Source organism: Centruroides vittatus, unplaced genomic scaffold (assembly GCF_030686945.1).
Source record: "Centruroides vittatus isolate TY-2023 unplaced genomic scaffold, ASM3068694v2 scaffold_3046, whole genome shotgun sequence".
NCBI lineage: Eukaryota > Metazoa > Arthropoda > Arachnida > Scorpiones > Buthidae > Centruroides > Centruroides vittatus.
Window position 1 is genome coordinate 1,935,987 of NW_027122699.1, and position 18,899 is coordinate 1,954,885.

The following is an 18,899-nucleotide window of genomic DNA, read 5'->3' on the forward strand; positions in this document are numbered from 1 at the left end:
ATTAAACTATTACTATATACGTATACTCGGTGTATAGCCCGTATACTACTTAATGAGTAAAACATACGGGGCCGAATTTATTCTAAAGAAATCGGGACGTGAGTGTAAATCCGGCCTCCATAGTATACTTCTATTATACGGTACACTATATTAGCCTATTAACGTAACAGTGGGGCATTATATCTTTATGGGGCCCGGGCAAATTCGAATTAGGGGGCCCCGTATATAGTGTTGACTTCGGACATTTATCTTCGAGGGAACTATTTTCTTATAAAAGATTGGTAAAAGGACAATTGCCTGTGGCCCCTGTTGCTAAGCCAATTGCCCTTTATGTCCACAGGATAACGCGCCAATGTAACATAGTACTAGTAAACACACACAGAGAGAGAGAGAGAGAGAAAGAATTGATATATGTATCAATATATACAGTATCTCTTTCAATTTTCATGCTCTAGACGGGGAGAACATTGTGTATTCTTTCTCGAATTTTACGTACAAATCTTAAATTCCTTCCCACTCTAATTAATATAATTTCTCCTCATCCAATTAGGAAGAATTTATTCATTTCGAAGGAATGCTTCCATCAAAAATGATAAATTCGTCCTTTCAATATCCGGAATTCCTTAATTTGACTACCGACGAATATTACTATTTAAAATTCGTTAAAGTAATCGAATAAATTGCTTATAAGGCTAATTAAAATAAATAATTTTATACAGACTTGGTTACAATAAACAGTTTATGTCGGAGGGGGAGTAGTCTAAACGGTCGGAGAATAATTTAAAATTCACGTGTGCCCATCGCATCGACTTAAGTACCACTTAACGAGCGTACGTCTAATTGTTTAAATCGATGTAAATATCAATTTAAATGATTACAAGCGCTCTTATTCACTCGTAAATACGTAAGATTATACACAGGCGCACGTCGGTTAAACAGTTTTCTACGGGATAATATTTGCAGACTTCTTCGGGAGGTAGTCAATCGATAACATTAATAATAATCGATGGACACGCCATCGTAAATTTCCTTTTTAACAAGTCAAAAACCGGATAACCTTAAATATGTACACAATAATTCGCCTAGGGAATTACGTTTTATAAATTTTTAAGTAATACAAAAGAAATTATAAAGTTAAAAACTATCGATTATATCCGTCGAGAGACTGGGAATTGATTTCGTCGGGTTAATCAGTAGGGAAATTAACTTTTTTTTTGTCTTTCCTCTCGAGCTTCGTCTATTGGATTGCCACCAAAACATTCGTTTAACCGGGCTTCTTTTTTTACAAGGACATCGTCTACTTCGGCTCGAAAATCCCAAATCCGCGTTAACCCGCGGAGGCTTTCGTTTCGACAATCGAATCCCCCCGAACCATTAAGTAAACACGAGTGGTCCGGGATTCTATTCATAAATCGAGCGATTTAAAGGCCGAGTACCTCCCCTCCGGTAACGTTATCTCGCCCCTCGTCTATTATCGGCCTATTTAGCCCATAGGCACAGAGTCACGTGTCGAATCCCAGCTTAGGTCAATGCCCGTTGCCCGTAAGTTAACAGAGCAAACCGGAGCGAAGCGGCATTTTCTAAAATCGATAAACGGATATCGTAGACTATCTCCTTCCTCCGACGCGCCTGCTCAGTCGAGAAAGTAGTAAATCACCAATTTTCTTAAAGGATCCGATTATTTGTAAACGATTCCTCTTGCCGACAAACGACCAGACAGACAGTTTTATGTCTTCTTCTACCTTTCGCCTTCCCCCGTCACCAGGCAGGGAATTTATTTTCCTTCCCACCTGTTCGAGTAGCTCGTCCGTCTTCTCCTTTCCTCTTTAACTTTGTTTAAGAGAAAAACCCGAATAAATATTTACGATTCGTGGGGTAATTACGTCACGGTTGCAAGTATTAATACTCGTTTATCCCCTTAACGAAAAAACCCAGCGGCAGATTGGCCGAGGAGAAGACGAAAACGCCGTTAATTCCGGACGTTTCGGACTTTATCGCTTGTGACGTATTTTTAATACGTCACAAGCAATAAAGTTTCTCGTAGTTTAATGGAAAAGTTTAAAGGTCGCTTCCGAATTTCGGCCGGTCGGAGAAGGTTTAATAACTTTATCTTTTCTTCGCATCTCGGGCCGTTTTATCGGCGACAAAAAGGAAATTTCCAGGCAAACGAGTAAAAAAATCTCGTCATTATCGATATCGAAATTTACTGCCGAGTCAAAATGGCGCCGGATAAAGAAACGATAATAAATTCGCGGATCGAAGAGGGAGGTAAAGTCAAAGGATGCAGTTTTCGAACGACCGATCGATGCTCGTCTTTAATCATCCGATTTCCAATGACAACATTGACAAAAGCTAGCATGAGATCGATAAAGTATTAACTTAGACACTACTTCAAGGACGATCCCATGTCTTAGTCTGTGTCCCGATAAGAACTAAAGACTATTATTTCGTCTCTTCCATTTCTCGTCCGACGGATCGTCCACGAATTCCGAAAGGATTACGAACAGAAGCCAAGATAATTTACTTTCTTTCAAAATCCGACTCCATTTAATTTTTTCGAGTATGAAATCTGGTCGAATTTCGTTACAAATGTAACGAAATCACCATTACTAATTTTAAATGGAACGAAACCGATAAATTAAAGCCGCGTACACTAATATAACGCGGCTGATTGGTGTATTGCATGAACGTAAAGATGGAAGTGTGTGAATTTAACGTTCAAACGTTTATATTAAAGTTAAATTAATAATCAACGGAATAAATTTATATTAATTTTAATACCGAACGGCCCGAAATGTATTTATCTGAGTTCCTGGCTTTATTACAGCCGAACGATGGTAAATCTTAATCAAATATCGTTGGAATCTGCACCCGAAGCCATTTGTGCTACGACGTGCACTCTCCACTTCCGCCACGTTATCTTAAAGTATGACTTCGCACTTTAAAGAATTTCACACTCGAGTCCTTCCAACGCGCTATCTCCGTCATATCCCCATAAAAAGAGGTCGCTAGAACCCCGGGATATATCTCGACGTTCGATTGTAATACGGCATTAAATTCGGTAGGTACATTTAAGGCCATCCTGTACATAAATCTGTTCGACCTTTATAAAATAAGTAACTTAATTTAGAGACGAAAAAAATGGAAATTTGTAAGAGATATTCTTAAAAGAATTTAAATTATTTCTCTAGCCAATCGCCGTTAAGATCGCCACGCCGTTCGACCAATCGATTTCACTTTTTATGCGTTTATTTACAAATGGAGTCTAAAAAAACATTTAGTTAATTATCTTTGGCGTAATCTTCCGTGATTTAATGAATACGGATTCCGAGGTGAAAATTCGTATATTAAAGAAATGAGCAAAAATTCTTCGAATGCCGTAATAAAAAAATTGTTTGTTTACCTCCAGAGAAACGGCAAATGAGGCTACAAAGAAAATTATAAATAAATTAAAATTTTTTGTTAAAAAAGGAAAAATATAAATATAAAATTGCCACCTTTCTACAAAGCGTTAACGCGATAAAAACGCTCTCGACTGTTATGAATCGAACACTACGGCGGAAATAATGACGTAATTATTTGGTGTAAATATAAACAAAGAAACGTTCGGGCTAATAATAAGTCGCCAGATTTGGCGGATTAATCGATGGCTGGTACCTACGGAAAGACGACGATAATTTCCTGTGTGGCGGCACCCGTCTACATTGTCCATCTTTTATTATTATTCATTAGCGTAATGAAAACGAAAATGCCGCGCTTTGATTCTCGTGTGCATTGTTCTACGTAAACGCACATTCTGTTGGTGTGGTTTAACCTCTCTTCTCGAAATAACTTCCTTTTTCCAGTAATTTCCCGTTTCCCTGTAATCGTATTTAGAAGAAAATTGAGAAATTTATATTAAAAGCGAGAAAATCCTCGGAATTATTGTTAAGATTTTCTGTTAAAATACCCCATGTCTCTCTTTCTATTTACGTGTAATATCTTATACTGTTATTAACTTTAATACTTAAATTGCATTGTGAATATTTTCTTTATATACATATACTATAATTAGTGTGTGAGGTGTGTTTACGTTTATAATAAACGTAAACACATTATGTATGACGTTTGTTTGAAATGTCTATATCCCATAATATTTGATGCTTCTTTATAAAGCTATTTTATCAAAATTATAGTGTTTAAGACTATGTTATACGCAATCGAAGCTGGATACATCGCTCTCCTAACTAACGTCACCTAGGTAAAGCGTCAACGAATAATGCCGAATAGAATGGCAATCGATTAAAAAACGACCCCCCAAAACTTACATTTTTGGACTTGGAGACAAATGCACCTTGGGACGATGAGAAATGGAAAAACAGTTGAGGATTTTTCCTGTGTGGGGGACAACTTTGAGACCTAATAACCCCCGCACCTTATGCCGAAAATTTCTGAAATTTGACAGAGAGGTTCGTGTATTGGGGGAAAATGTTTCTACGAATTTTCAGGAGATAAGACCCCCACCTTTTAACATCTCCCGAACTAATCCGAAGAGTTAAAGGCAATAGTAGTAATTATAAGGGATGAAAACAAACAAAGAATGCCAGGAGAGTCTAGCAACAGCGTCGTCAGCTTTCTCGTCCTGTTTTTATTTCGAGTTGTTTACTACCAAAGAACATCTCAGCGAATTTAGGAGAAGTTCTTTCACTGTTTATATACATAACAGTTCTTAAGTTTAGTTTCGTGTACATAAAATGCGGGAGGAGTATTTTCACATAAAAGTATATATATATACGGCGAATTTGTGTTACATCAGTAATATAACCACAGATTGAAGTAGAAGGGACGAGAGATTCAACAGCTTTGGTCTCTCCTATTTTACGACCGCGAGACAGTTGACCCGTCAGTAGAGAAAATACTATAGGGCCACGTTACCCACCAGACGTTTATGGCAACACATAAAAACGAACGTGACGACACAAAAGACAAGATGGCTACTACCGCAAAGACAACGGATGACCGCACACGAAAAGAAAACAAACAAAAAGAAAATACAAAAACGAGAATTTCTAACGTTTCCGCAGCATCCTCCACACTCCAGATAAAGCTATGAATTATGTGACAGACCGCCTAGGTGTGCGTCTGTGTGTCTGAGCGTATCGGACGTCGATAAGAGGGCATCCCTAACCTTATAAATTTCCTTCGAATGGAAGTCTGTTTACGATCAAACTTAAAGAGGGAGGGAGGCAGACATCTCGAGAGCGGAGAAAAATCTCCAGTTGAAATTTTAATAGTTGTTTAGAGACCGGGTGGCCGTTTCCTCTCGCACGTTCTCGCTTTATCGGGCGTTACGAGATGTCTTTTATTTTCTTTTCTCTCTACGTCGTCGTAAGGAACGAAACGATTGGCCGGTCGTCGCACGATTTAAAAAACTATTAAAGCGGGTGGAAGAATCACGTTTCGATTGTCCTAAACTCGGAATGATTGGCACATCACCTGACTCGAAAAGTAGAACGGCTTAAGCGTTTAATCCCTAGACATTTGAAAAGAATTCATTTTGCACTTTCTGGGCGCACGTTCGTCGTAGACGTTGGAGAGCATTAGGCGGAACGACGTTGTAGTAAATCTTCTCGTTTTATAACGTCGCATTCCTGTCTTGTCTCGTATATCACGTCGGCGATAAATATGTTATAAATTCGAAGATAACTCGTCTTTCTCTTGTTAAATTCGTCTACGAGACACCGGGACGCGCGGGTGCCACCCTTTTGACGTACGGCACCCTTAGGTCGAATTAAATAAAACTATTACTCTAAAACGAGAGTTCTCTCCGTTCGGCTGTACCATCGAACCTCGATTCGGCGTCTTCCAGCGTGGCGCTAAAACGAAACATCTCAAACATTAATTACGCGACTGGAGAGTAGATATATCGTTTACGACGAAAAATCGCGTAGGATACCGAGTTCGCTACTTAATATTTACCAGGAAAGTTCATTTACGGAATACTCTTTGGCGCTGTTTAGGGAGCGCTATATCGAGTTTCCATCTTGTTCTACCGGCGTTCCTTCGTTAATCGATCGATTCGGCGCATCGATTCTTCGTCCTAATTTATAAAAACGCTGATTTTTCCGTCCGTAAGAAGGACGAGGGTGAAAAATCCCGCTACTTCACTCCCGTCGCGTGACTATATATCGACAGTTATTACGAATCCGCCTCACGTAACGACATTCGTTCTCCAGATAACGTTTAATTCGACTGATTATAAATTGGCTTCTACGCCGCGCTTCTAATCCCGTTAGCGCGTAAATTATATACTCTCCGAGAGTCGTGCGATTTTTCCTATTCGCCGACGGTCACGTGACGATGGCGAGGGGAAAAGTAGAAATCGTCACGTGATCGGGCCCGGCGAAAGGAAGATAAGGAGGCAAACGTTTCGGAAGAAGACAAATGTGGGTCTTTCGAATGACGGTGTCGACCAGCTCCTCCCGATACTTACGCTAATGAAAACGTCGATAAACTTCACCCCGATAGCGATGGTCCGATGCGACGGCGATTAATTAAAGCGAGAGTTTGGAAATTATACGTAAGAAGAGCGAGTCGAGTATCGATTCGACAATAGGAAGAGAAAAGAGGGGACGACGAATTTCCCGCAAACACTTGGAACTCCTCCAATTTAAATATCCGTGAAAGGAAGAAAGCGAGTTGGCCGGAGTGAAAAATTCGCAGAAGTAATAAAAGAGGAAAGAAACTCCAACGTTTTGTTAAAATGCCACTTTTTTCCCCGCATCCCGCATCCTATATATAAACGCAAAGACAAATGATACTGGTAATTCGAAAAAGCCTTCCCCCTATCGTTAACGACCCGGCTTCTATTTATATATAATTCCCGCATTTACCGTCTTAAATTGTTCCGTGGCGATAGCCGATGGCCGAGCTACTCTCGTAATCGCTCCATCCCCGTCGGAAACGAGGCGCGCGACGGAAAACAAAATAGAAAACGAGAAATGGGAACATGAATGGTTCGACTTCCTCGAAAGACGAATAAAATGTAGGAAGTCGACCGGCGAAGAAAATCGCCAAGACGTACCCGCCGCCGGGATAGAAATTCGCTAGCGATTGTCGCTCTCGCGCGTAGTTTCTCATCCGGTGGAGGAATATCTCGGCCTCTTCTCGCTTACACCGTCGTCCATCGTAGACGTCTTACACCCAATGATACGAAAGCTTATAGTAATAAAGATCGCTTAAGTTTATGTTTGTGTGTTACTCTATACGCGAGTTAACTCCGATTATAACTCAATAATACTACTCGATTATTCTCATTCGGCGCTCCTACACCTTTAACGAACAGTAAGTGATGGATCGTGACGTAACCTAAAAAATGTTATTTCGAGGGGACGGGCTGGAAAACATCCTTCTAACCCGCTTATTGTAGCAATCTAAACTCGGCGTGTAAAATCGCTAGGCGAGGATAACGCGGATGGCAGTCGATGCGAGGGAGCATTATTAACATTTGTTCTCGGTTATTTCCACCCACGCATACGTAATGTACAAACATACAGAATAACGTAAGCCCATCGATCGGCAGCGATCTTCCTGGATGTTGGCCAAGGGGTGGCACGTGACCGGCGATGCAGCTCGCGTCGATATTTCGAGCGGGGGGAAGAGTGGACTCTCGCTAATTGCGTCGTCGTTGTTTTCTTTCGAAAAAAACTCTCGCAAAATCCCACTTTTTCGTAATTAATCCTGGCGTGACGCCACTACTTTTGTTTTCCATCTCCCCGGATTATCTCTCCAGTCACGTGACGCGTAACTCTCGCGTGACCGCCAACGCGGCATCGTGACGCGATGGCAAACAGATAAGTTTCGTTTCTATTGTTACACGGGGAGGGGAAAACCCGTGCGCTTTTTTTCCTCTTCGACCTCCCACTTATTCGGGTCACGTGACGACCGTCCCCCCCCGAAAAAAACGGCCACGAGACCGTAAATCGAATGGGCTAAGTAAAGAAATCAACGGTGACAGACGGAATTCGATTTCGCATATTTCCGTCACGTGACGAAGCGTTTGGAAAACCGGACAGGCAAGAATTAAAAATAAAATAGAAATAAAAAAGAAAGAGAGAGAGAGAGCGAGTGAGAGAGAACGGCTCCTTTTCAAGTCGCAGGCTGAAAAGGAGTAGTAAAAGTTTTTTTGTTTATTTTCGGTTTGAATGGAAAAAGAATAGGTTCCCACACTACTCTCGTCATTGTCAAAAAATGGAAGCACTCGTGACGCGTCTGTCCTGTGTCAAGACTTGGCTTCCGTCACCTCCGTGTCTTTCCCACATTCGACGCCCAACGCCACGTGATAATTCGACTTCTGGTACAGACACGGGCGGTGGGTGGGGTGAAAGAATCGGAATGACGTGAGAGGCGAGTCATTCGGTAACGCGAGAAAGTTCGAAATTTCTTAATAACACACACTCTCTCTCGCTTTTGCGCAGTGTCGATTCTCTTTTCCACTCGCGCGAGCGTAACGTGAAAAAATCGCCGTGGCGCTGCGGTGCAAAACTGTCATTCGGCATCCTCCCTTCGCGTGTTTCGTCTTACGTAACCGAATCCGAGGAATTCGACTTCCTTTAAATAAAATGCATCGATGCGTCTCGTGTGTCGTATAGCGCTTCCAATCGTCTCCTAGGATTTGCAGGTTTTTTCTGGCGATATTCGAGACGTTACGTTTTCAATCACGCGATTTATTTACGGCTCGAGCTTAATGAAGTTTAACGCGTAACTCTAAAACTCGGCGTAATTAAAATACTTTCCGTTTGCCTGGCATTTTCTCGCCTAACCTTTTCTAAAATGTCGCCTAGATCCGCCATTTTAGCCAAATAAATCTGGCGTACGCGTTGGAGCGCCGCCGACGACGGAGAGCGCACCGAAACGGGCATTACGTCACGCGACGACGGAAAGGAAAATTGCCCGGGCCGGTCACGTGACGGGAATGGACGTTCACCCGCTTTCATCTGCGAGGAAGAGGCAACGAGTCGTCACGCGTGTCGGGTCACGCCGCGGCACTTCGTGATCGCGTCGAGTCCTTGGTAGAGTCGACCTATTGCCACGCAGGTGCGGCAACGAGATAAAGTTCAATCGTGGTTTACAAATAATCGTGAATACAGCCGAAGAGAGAAAATTCGTGAATCGATTATTTATAATTGGACACGTGATCGGAATTCGTCCCGGTCTCTCGACACTCCGGAAGACTTAATTCCGCGCGTATCGCCGATGCGATGTATCGACGTCACGCGATTCTAACGACGTTAACCATGCTAATTATTAATTAAAATTTACTAAGCCAAATACATCGTTTGTCGATGGCATCGATTAAACGTCCAGGCGCTACCACATGACTTCGACGACCCCCCGCCCAGTCTTAATTCGCCTAATACTATTTCTTTGCGGTTTAAATCGTAACTTAGAATTACGGCGAGGTCGATTTGGCGCGAGACGACCGTAAACCTTAAAGGCGGTTCCTGAGATTGTTTTTCTGCTTTTTTTGAAGCCGAATTCTCGTGGGATCAAGTCACATGACCGCGCCCTTCTAATTGGCAAAATGGGTATTAATCAGAGAAAGTAGCGGATACCTCGGCGTAACGACAGAGAGTGCAGACAAGAAGAGCGTGTAGCGACTAATGAACTAATGCAACCGAGCATGCCTAATGATGACAAATTGGAAGTCCGAAATAGAGATTGATGCTCTCCCCATTACTTTTCCGGAGGAATAAACTTGCTAATGACGTCATTTCCATAAATGGCCAACGGGATCCGGATTTAGAAACTCGGTCTCGCGAAATTTCCGCGCGCGTCGTTTCGGTGACCTCCATTCGGTCACGTGCCACTTCGTTCTTTAACCGGGTTACGGCCGAGACGACGGAATTTTACTTCGGTTTAATTACTTAAAGAAAACTGCAAACACAATTAACGAAATTGCGGCACGTGCGCCGCCCCGGAAAGTGTTTCTCGATCACGTGAGTGGCCTTCCCTCATTTCGTCAAAAAATAAAAAGAATTTTATTTACTGGAAGATAAACAGAATCACCTGTCTCTCCGCGGTCACGTTTCGCATTTGCTAGAGACGTCATCAATTTTCTCTTCTTATAATCTCTCGGTTAAATTATTAAACATTCGGCATGTGTTTACGGAAAGTGTGCAACGTCTGGCCATTCGCACATTCTACAATAAAATTTCCTCGGTGCGGGTATTAACGTCGTCATAATCACGTTATTTATTAACGTCGCGCGTGATATTCCCTCCAGGTTTTAATACAGATTTAACTTTCCCTGTTTTGCTACCCGAAAACTAAAATATCCTCTTATTTTCTTCGACTTTTTAAAAATTTACATGAGATTTAAAAACGGGCTAGTTATAGCTTCGTGAGGCCGGGCGAAATCCAATTAGGGGACAGCACGTATGGTTTTGACTTCGGACATTTTTCTTCGGGGGATTAACGATTGGTTTGGGGCCCTCTGTTATCGGGGGCCTCGGGCAACTGCCCTTTTTGCCCAACGCGCCACTGGATTTAAAACGTAAACCTCCCTAATTATAATTGGGAAGTGGTTCTTAACCGAAAGTTCTCGTGACCCAGAGAGGCGCGAGATATTTTTTAAATCGAATTTATTTTTTAAATTCGAGAGGTGTGGGCAGTGTAAAACGTTAATAACGCAGAGACGCGTTATCCTACGGGAAAAAGGGGCAATTTTCCGATCCTCTATCAACAGGGGCACCAAACCAAACTTTTTAAAGAAAATATTTCTCTAAAAAATTCCCTCGAAGAAAAATGTCTGAAGTCAACACTGTACTGTACTGTACGTGGCCCCCACTAACCTATAACGCGCTACTGAAGAACACCGGACCGAGGCGTTATTTCGTGTGTAATGGGAAATCCTACCGACCCGGGTCCACGAGCATCTCGTTGGAAACTGAACTAGAGTAAATATTCTAACTACAGTCAAGGATATCACCCGAATAATTCTACAAACCAGCAATTTGATCCGTTAGATAAACAATTAACATTCGAACTAAACGTATAGAAAATCGAAAATATGTCGAGAGGGATCGCTAGTTGGGATGTAATTTGAAAAAAGGTAGACCTATAAATTCCCACTGTCGTCCGTCCGTCTGTCCGTCTGTCTTTCCTTAATTTCGAGAACGGAGCTAGATAGACGAAAGAGAAGACCAGAAACGGAAACTTTAGGGGTAGGAGGCCCCGATTAACTATACACTTACTTCTGGTACAAACGGAAGCTTTCCCCGAAAGGTGTTAGATAGACAACCGGCACGACTCTATTGTTAAAAGAAAAGTACGACATACGGGGGCAAGCCACCACTAATTTGAGGTGGAGAGCATATATTTTAAGTTAAATAAATTAAAAATACGATTAAAATTGCAGCCACGTCACACTAAATATTTTCTTGTTTAATTATAAAATTTAAGCAGATAAATAAATAAATACAGTCAACTGCGGCTAGGTCGAAGCCTAATATACTTTAAATATTTATACGCCATCGTCTGATAAAAAACGGAAACCTTTTCCTCGGCGATTTTTCTTTCTTTAAACCAACTGCGACGTGATTTTTAAGTCGGCGAAAAAATCTTCTATGAATTTCAAATGAGACTTCTGTTTTTGATATCGAATCCCAAGGCTTAACTCCGAGGAAAAACAAGTTTTTGACAAGTAAATGCGCACTATACACGGCGTTAGGACTTATTAAATTTCTGCAAACCGAGCACTCGTCTACGCGGGATAACAAGGCGCGGGTAATTAATACAATACATTAATTATCGTTTTTGAAATTGCCAAACGTTACCGGAAACTTCGATATAACGATCGCGACGTAACTCCGACTCGTATATAAATGCCCGCATCTATTATCTAATTAAAACGAATTAGCTAATTTACTAATGAAAATAGATAGGCGTGGGAAACCGTTCGATTTATATCGGGGTTAACAAACCTTAAACATGGACAAATTGGTTATTTATTATAGCTTAAGTAATCCGTAACGTGCCAAATGACGTAAATTTAAAACCGAATTAATTATGATAATCTTCAGAGGACGAATGATTTTTTCTGGAGGTGCCACGAGAAGGGAATCAATCTGTTTACGTAACAGCTCGCTGTGTTACGTCAACAAATCGGATTTCAAATACAGACTAGAATTCTGTAATTTTCTACAAGAGGGCATATTTATGATTAATTCATTAAAAATGTAAACAGAACGTGCCCGAGAAATTATTTACTTTTAAGAAACTGCGTTCAAATCTAACTTAATTTAGTCGTAATACCGTCGACGAGCGTATATTCCGTCCGTCACGCACTCGAATTTAAATTCCGAAACTGGGAAAGAGAATTCCGTAGACGGAAATTATTCATTCGATCATATTTCGAGCTTACACAAACGAAAATTCAATGGAAATTTTCAAGTTCTAAGCCGTTACTTCTATTATCTACGTGTTACATCGATCGATTTCGTTCGTCGTTAATCTTTTACATTCGATTTTCGACGCCGATATTTGAATTTAAAATACTACATATACAAAAATCTACAGTAGAATCGTGGAGTGTGAAATAATTTAAAAAATAACCCGGCACGTAATTAGCAGTTACGATTCATTATGTGGGGAAAAAAACAATACGAGAAAATTTGCAATTAATTTCCACGTGACCACAATTTAAAAGCCATTAGCAGGAAGCGTATACGTCACGTGTTTAGTGTATCCACGGTTAATTCGACAGAAACATTTTAAAATTGACAGTAGAGTCACGTGACTCTCCGGCATATTCGAATTCGACGTCGGGGGCCGAGAAATGGCGCGGATTACCTCATCCGAAACGACACAAACCTCGACAAAAGACGGTTAACCGAAGCGGAAGAAAAATGGAAAAAATTAATTTACGCCGAGTTATTTTTAATCAAAATAAGAGAAGGCGAAATTTAATGGAGAAAATTAATACTTTCTCTACCCTGTAATGTTATTCTTTTTAATATAAACAGAAATTCTCTATTTAAATTATTATCCGGCACGTTCTACCATCATCTACTTACACTGCCTTTTACCTTTATTATACCGTAATAGGTAATAATCGAAGGCGAATTAATACGACTTCCGGCTCCAACACACATTTTTTCGGTGCAGAAGTGTTGTTTTTCAATTTTTTTTCCTTAAATTACCGATATTCAATCTAAACAATGTAAAAAAATGCACTTAATTTTCGTAACGAAACAGTAATACAGCATCGAACGTCATCGATACCGCGCATTCCATCACACTCCCGATAATCATAAATGAATTTTTTAAGGAAAAAAAATCCGAATTAAAATTAATAACTCCATCGACAAATCGTCGTTATCGATCGTGGCCACCTCCTAAATATTTTTCCAAGACAAAATATATATAAAACGTTAAAAAATCTCCTATATGACACATTTAATACCGACGCCCGCTAAGAGATGGCGTTAACGTCATCCGCACACCGAAGGCGATTTTTTAAGGGGGAGGAAAATTAAGAACGGAATAGAAAAATATTCGTTACGTAAATTGTAAATAATGGAAAATAATCACGCGTAATTCGCAACGAGGCGAGGAGCGTAAGTTTAAAGCATCCGGTATCGATTAGAGAAGAGGAGCGGGAGGATAGATGCGATCGAAAATCGATGATAAGTGTGGAAGGTGTTAAAAAATTAATTAAAGTTAGAAAGTAATACGTACCGGTAGCCAGTTTCTGCGTGTATTCGCCGTTCTCGACGATGTAATCCAAACCAAGTCGCGAATCCATAACCGCCCGGACGCAATTGACACATTCAATTTGAAGAAGAGCGTTGTGGAAATCCGTGGAGGCACACAAAGAACGCAAAGAATCGAGTAGAATGGCTAGACCATGGTGACGAAGGAAATCCCGTATCCATTCACCATCCGTACAATTCGATAACCACCGGCGGAGTGTGGTGTAGCGACGCACCGATGGCGTCCTTATTGCTGCCGCGCACTCCTCTGCTTCTAAAGACGAAGGCGGTCGATCGACGCTACTGTTCGTACAAGCCAACCTTATAAGGTCCGTCCAACCGCGGCCAGGATAGGGCCATGTCCGAACTTTCTTTCCTCCTCCCCTAACGTTAGGCTTAGCCTGGCAAACCGTGCCAGACATTTCCTATCCGATTCCCACTTCTAACGCCCTGAAAATATACAAAAAAATATTATTTTATTCGTAAAAATACATAGATTCTAATCGAATTTGCAATTCCTACGCATATTTAACTCCTACTTTCGTTTGTATCGTACATTAAGTTTAAGGGACAGGAAAAATGAAGATTCGAAAAAAATGACGCTTGGACGAGATTAAAGTCCGTCTGCTTAACGCGCGACGCGCGCGCGTTATAGTTATTATCGTCTGTTTTTTTTACTATTTTCTTTTTAATTATTCGCGTTTTTGGAATGGTAAAAATATTTTAAATATAAAATATTTTCGTTTTATGTACTTAATATATTTTTATACTTATAAATCGAATAATTAGGGCAATTAATATTTTAAACAAATTTGCGCGAGAGTATTTTGTTTTACGCGTAATCGCGCGCGCTTTTATTAATATTATCGTCTGTTTTTTTTCTCTTATTTTTAATTATTCGCGTTTTGGAGACGTATAAAATTTTTAAATATAAAAAAATGGTTTTATATACATTATTTTATTAAATAAATTTACGTTAGAAAAATATCAATGAAAGTAATGTTTGAAACGAGTTTGTGCTAAAGTATTTTGTTTTACACGTAATCGCACACGCGGTGATTAATATTATTCTTTGCTTTTTTTTCTATTTTTAAATTAGTCGCGTCGACGAGACAATATAAAAATTTTTAAATAAGCTACAAAATTACGTAAATTTATATTTATGACGCATTTTTATATTTAAAAAAATTTCCATTTTAAATAAATATTAAGGAGAATAATAAATTTTAAACGAAATGGCACGAGAGTAAATTTATTTTACTTACACTCGACGCGCGCGCAAGCAATTATCATTATTAGCGTTTTTTTTACTTTTATAAATTAATCGTATCAATAATTGTATTATTGTAAAAATATATAAATAAATAATATGTTTTTGCACTCGAAAAAATTTTTACGTTGAATAAATATCAATGCAATTATTTTTATAACAAAATAACGCTAGAATAGTTTGCTTTACGCGTCATCGCGCCTCCTATTATCGTTTGTTTTTTTTTAAATATGTATTTTTTTCTTTTATGTTAATCACGTCAGTGAGACTGTATAAATACTTTAAATATAAAATTACGTAATAATGCATTCTAAAAATTTCATTTTAGAAAGTTCGTATTTTAGTACGAATAATAAATTGCGAACGAAAGAACGCTCGCGCGTGAGAGAAAGTTCGTCTGCTTTTGTTTAATGCGCACGCACGCGATACGAAGTTCGTTTGCTTTCTCGAACGTTCCAGAACATCCGCCATTTTTTGTTTTTTAGAGTTAACGAATTGTTTCGTAAATCGTTTAATTTCGAGCGATATCACGAAAAGAAACGAGAGAATTTTGAACGATTTCAAGCGAAATTTATAAATATTTGTTGCCAAGTAAGTAAATTGTTTTAAAAATAAGTTTATTCACTTTCTCAACTCCGTCAATAAATTTCTATTATGACCTTTAATTTTCAACAAGGGGAGATTTTTATTACTCCATGATTATACGACGCGTATTTTAAAATTGATTTTAGTCAACCGTAAGATAAAAAGAAAGGAAACAAGATGTATAAAATTTTAATATCGTCACATAATTTAAAAAATAATATACAAACGAGAAAGATATAATCGAAAAATTCGTGCGATATAAATCTATAAAAAAGAAAGTAAGAAAAAATGCATGTACTTTCGTCTTTTTAAAGATTTGCAAACCGTTTGCACTTAAAAAGTGAGAGAAAACACATTTTTGTTTTTTTTTTACTGTTTCCTCCCTTTTAAAATGCACGGCTTGCAAACTATAGTGAGGGGTGGATTAAAACCTTCCGGGGACCCCTAGGCACAGAAGATGGGAGCCCCTGTATATAATTTTGTGACGCCATAAACTAATAGTGTATAATTGTACAGTACTAACAGAATGATTTATAAATTACGACACACGATTGCAACGGTAAAAATACCGTATTTTTTCCAAATTCGGGGCCTCCTAGGCGTGTGCCTGGTGGGCCTAGTGGGTAATCCGGCAGTGATAGTGAACGCACGCATTTAAATAAAACTGACCTTTTGAACTCGAAAGACAATACTTTTATCCACTTTTTTCTCTTTAAATACTTGTAAACATCGGACCATTTAAAAAAATTTACTGATCTTTTGTGCTTAAAAAAATATTTGAACTTAAAATATACCAAATGTTTGTACTTTAAAAAAAAAGAAAAAAAAATACATTTTATACATTTTTTTTCTTTTCTTAAGTACAAACGGTCTGTAAATTTTTATCGATTTTAAAATTTATGTCTTCCTTTCTTGCAATTTACAACCTTTCCGATTATAAAATTTTAAAATTCCGAGTCTGGCAACTCTTTTCTTGTTGCCGTATGAAGACGATAAGAAAACACGTAGTTATTTAATTCGATAATATAAATTTTCCTCTCAGTTACTCAGTTGTTATTTGAATAATCACTGCAGACATAAATAATAAATAAATTTAAACGTTTATGACCTCTGTAGCATCCGCATTTTTTTCGTCATCCAAAACAAGTTTGTTCCTCGTTTTAATTCTATTCATTTTCTTAATTCGACTATTTTAAAATTCAAATTGAATTTTATACTTTATTATTATTATAAAAATTATTTAATATTTTCTTATCGACTTGATTGTAAAGTTTGAATATTTTTGTTGTTTCCGTCGATCGATTTTTAATATTAAACACGGTTTTTATTTATATTTTGATCAAATATTAACTATTTAGGCAAAGATTACAGTTTCTGATTTATGGAGGCAAGGTCGCGTGATGATTAACGTTATTATGGGACGGGGTGTGCACGGTCGACTGCAGTAAAAAGAAGTGACATGGTCAATACACACTTCAACTTGTTTTATCTCCTTGGAGAGACCAGATACCCATTTAGAATGAGGCTGGATGAGTCTCTCAACTCATCTGAAAAGGTGTAAAACAGATTATTGAACCCATACTTCCAGCCGGGAGTCTGTCGCCGTCTCTGATGTAACCGCGCTGGCTTTTGACAGTTATAATTTAATTCCATTGGTTAATTTCAAATTTATAATACTTTGAACTTGATTGGTTAATGTTTTCTGACACGCTAATATATGATCTAATTATTGTATTTCTTAATGAAATTGTGATATTAACTTATCAAATTTTATTACGTTTATGGAATTTTAAATTTGCCTAAGAATTAATAAAAATTAAATTTTTAATTTATTATTTTCCTCGGGAAGTTTATTTATTATTTAAATTTAAAATCGAATTTTAAAAACATTCGTTAAATTTTAAATTATTTAAATTATAAACGTATCTTATATAATTAATAATACGCATGCATAATTTGTAATTGTTTACTGTTAATTCGATTTTATTTTTGTTTCCTTAATAAATTTGAAAGTTTATAATGAAGTTTAATTACGAGGTAGGATAGATAAAATTTAATTTTTTATATTATTAAAATTAAAAGGACCGGAAATGATTTTTATAAAAACTCAACTCTTTTCGAGGTCAATCTTAAATATAAAACTAAATAAATCTTTAAAGCATTAAAAAATTTGATTATTAAACATATTTACTGCATTTTTTATCAGATAAACTAGAAAATAATTGATTTGATTAGCTTAACAATTAAAAATTTTATTAATTTTTTTCATTTCTCGACTTTTATTTATTTTGCTTAATAATATAAAAGTTATTTTTAAATAAAAACTCGTAACAGCCGGGAAAGTTACGCAACTCGTTGCTGGATTTTTAAAATTTAAAAAACAAAATAATAAATAAAAACTTAAATGTTATATAAATTTTATTAACAACGTTCGATGATGATTAGAATTTATCTTATGTAAGTAATTACAAACTGCTAAAACTGATTTTAAACCGATATCGTGATGAAACGAGGAATAAAATTTAAATCAAATAAATTTAAAAAAAATTATTATTAGTTACATTTTTTGCTACGATAGATTGATGAGAAAGTTAATATGTTTTTACATTAGAAATTAACGTTTAAAAAAGTATATTTGGAGACGGTCCAACTGGATTTCAACAAATGTTGCTAATCTCCAAATTGTATTAAGAATTAAAACAATTATTAAAATTTAGGAAAAAGTAAATAAAGTAAATTCTTAGATTAACATAAACAAACTATATTAATAAGAATACGGCCGTCCGCTTGAATAATTAAATTCTTAGAATCATTATTTTAAAAAGATAATGATCATTGTTAATAATACATTTATACGAACTGTAACAGTTAAGAAAATGGAAAAATTCATTTCTTTTTCTTTAATTTTAAAAATTTAAATCAAGAGAAATTATATTCATTTATCTTGCAATTAATAAAATTGCTTTTAATTATTCTAAAATAATACAGTTTATAGTCTGTAAAAAGTTCGTCAAAACCCATATGTTTATCAATTTATCGTTATCTATCGTAGGTTTATTTTCATTTATATCTAATTTAAATTGGTATAAAAGGATTACGAAAGACGACAAGCTAAGATGAATAGCCTATGTTAAATTTAAATTTGAAATTTAATCAGGAATTATGATATTCATAAACAGCGAGTACATGTTATTCATTGCACGATGCAAATAAGCAATGAATAATATATATCCTTGTTTATAAATGTTTCTTTTCTTCGTAATAATACTTTTTCTCTCTTATTCTTTCATACTCTCCCGATGTAAAACATT

The 18,899-nt window shown here is 37.5% G+C and overlaps 1 protein-coding gene across 2 annotated transcripts in view; it reads right to left on the bottom strand.

The window, feature by feature from the left end:
* The window catches only part of LOC136988121 (uncharacterized), a 69,345-nt gene that overhangs the window by 35,158 nt on the left and 15,288 nt on the right, over positions 1-18,899 (bottom strand). For both annotated transcript variants that reach the window (XM_067285941.1, XM_067285940.1), the window contains exon 2: positions 13,720-14,183. In XM_067285941.1, coding sequence (XP_067142042.1) covers positions 13,720-14,155 — 436 coding nt within the window. In that variant the 5' untranslated portion in view covers positions 14,156-14,183. The remainder of the gene's footprint in view (positions 1-13,719; positions 14,184-18,899) is intronic.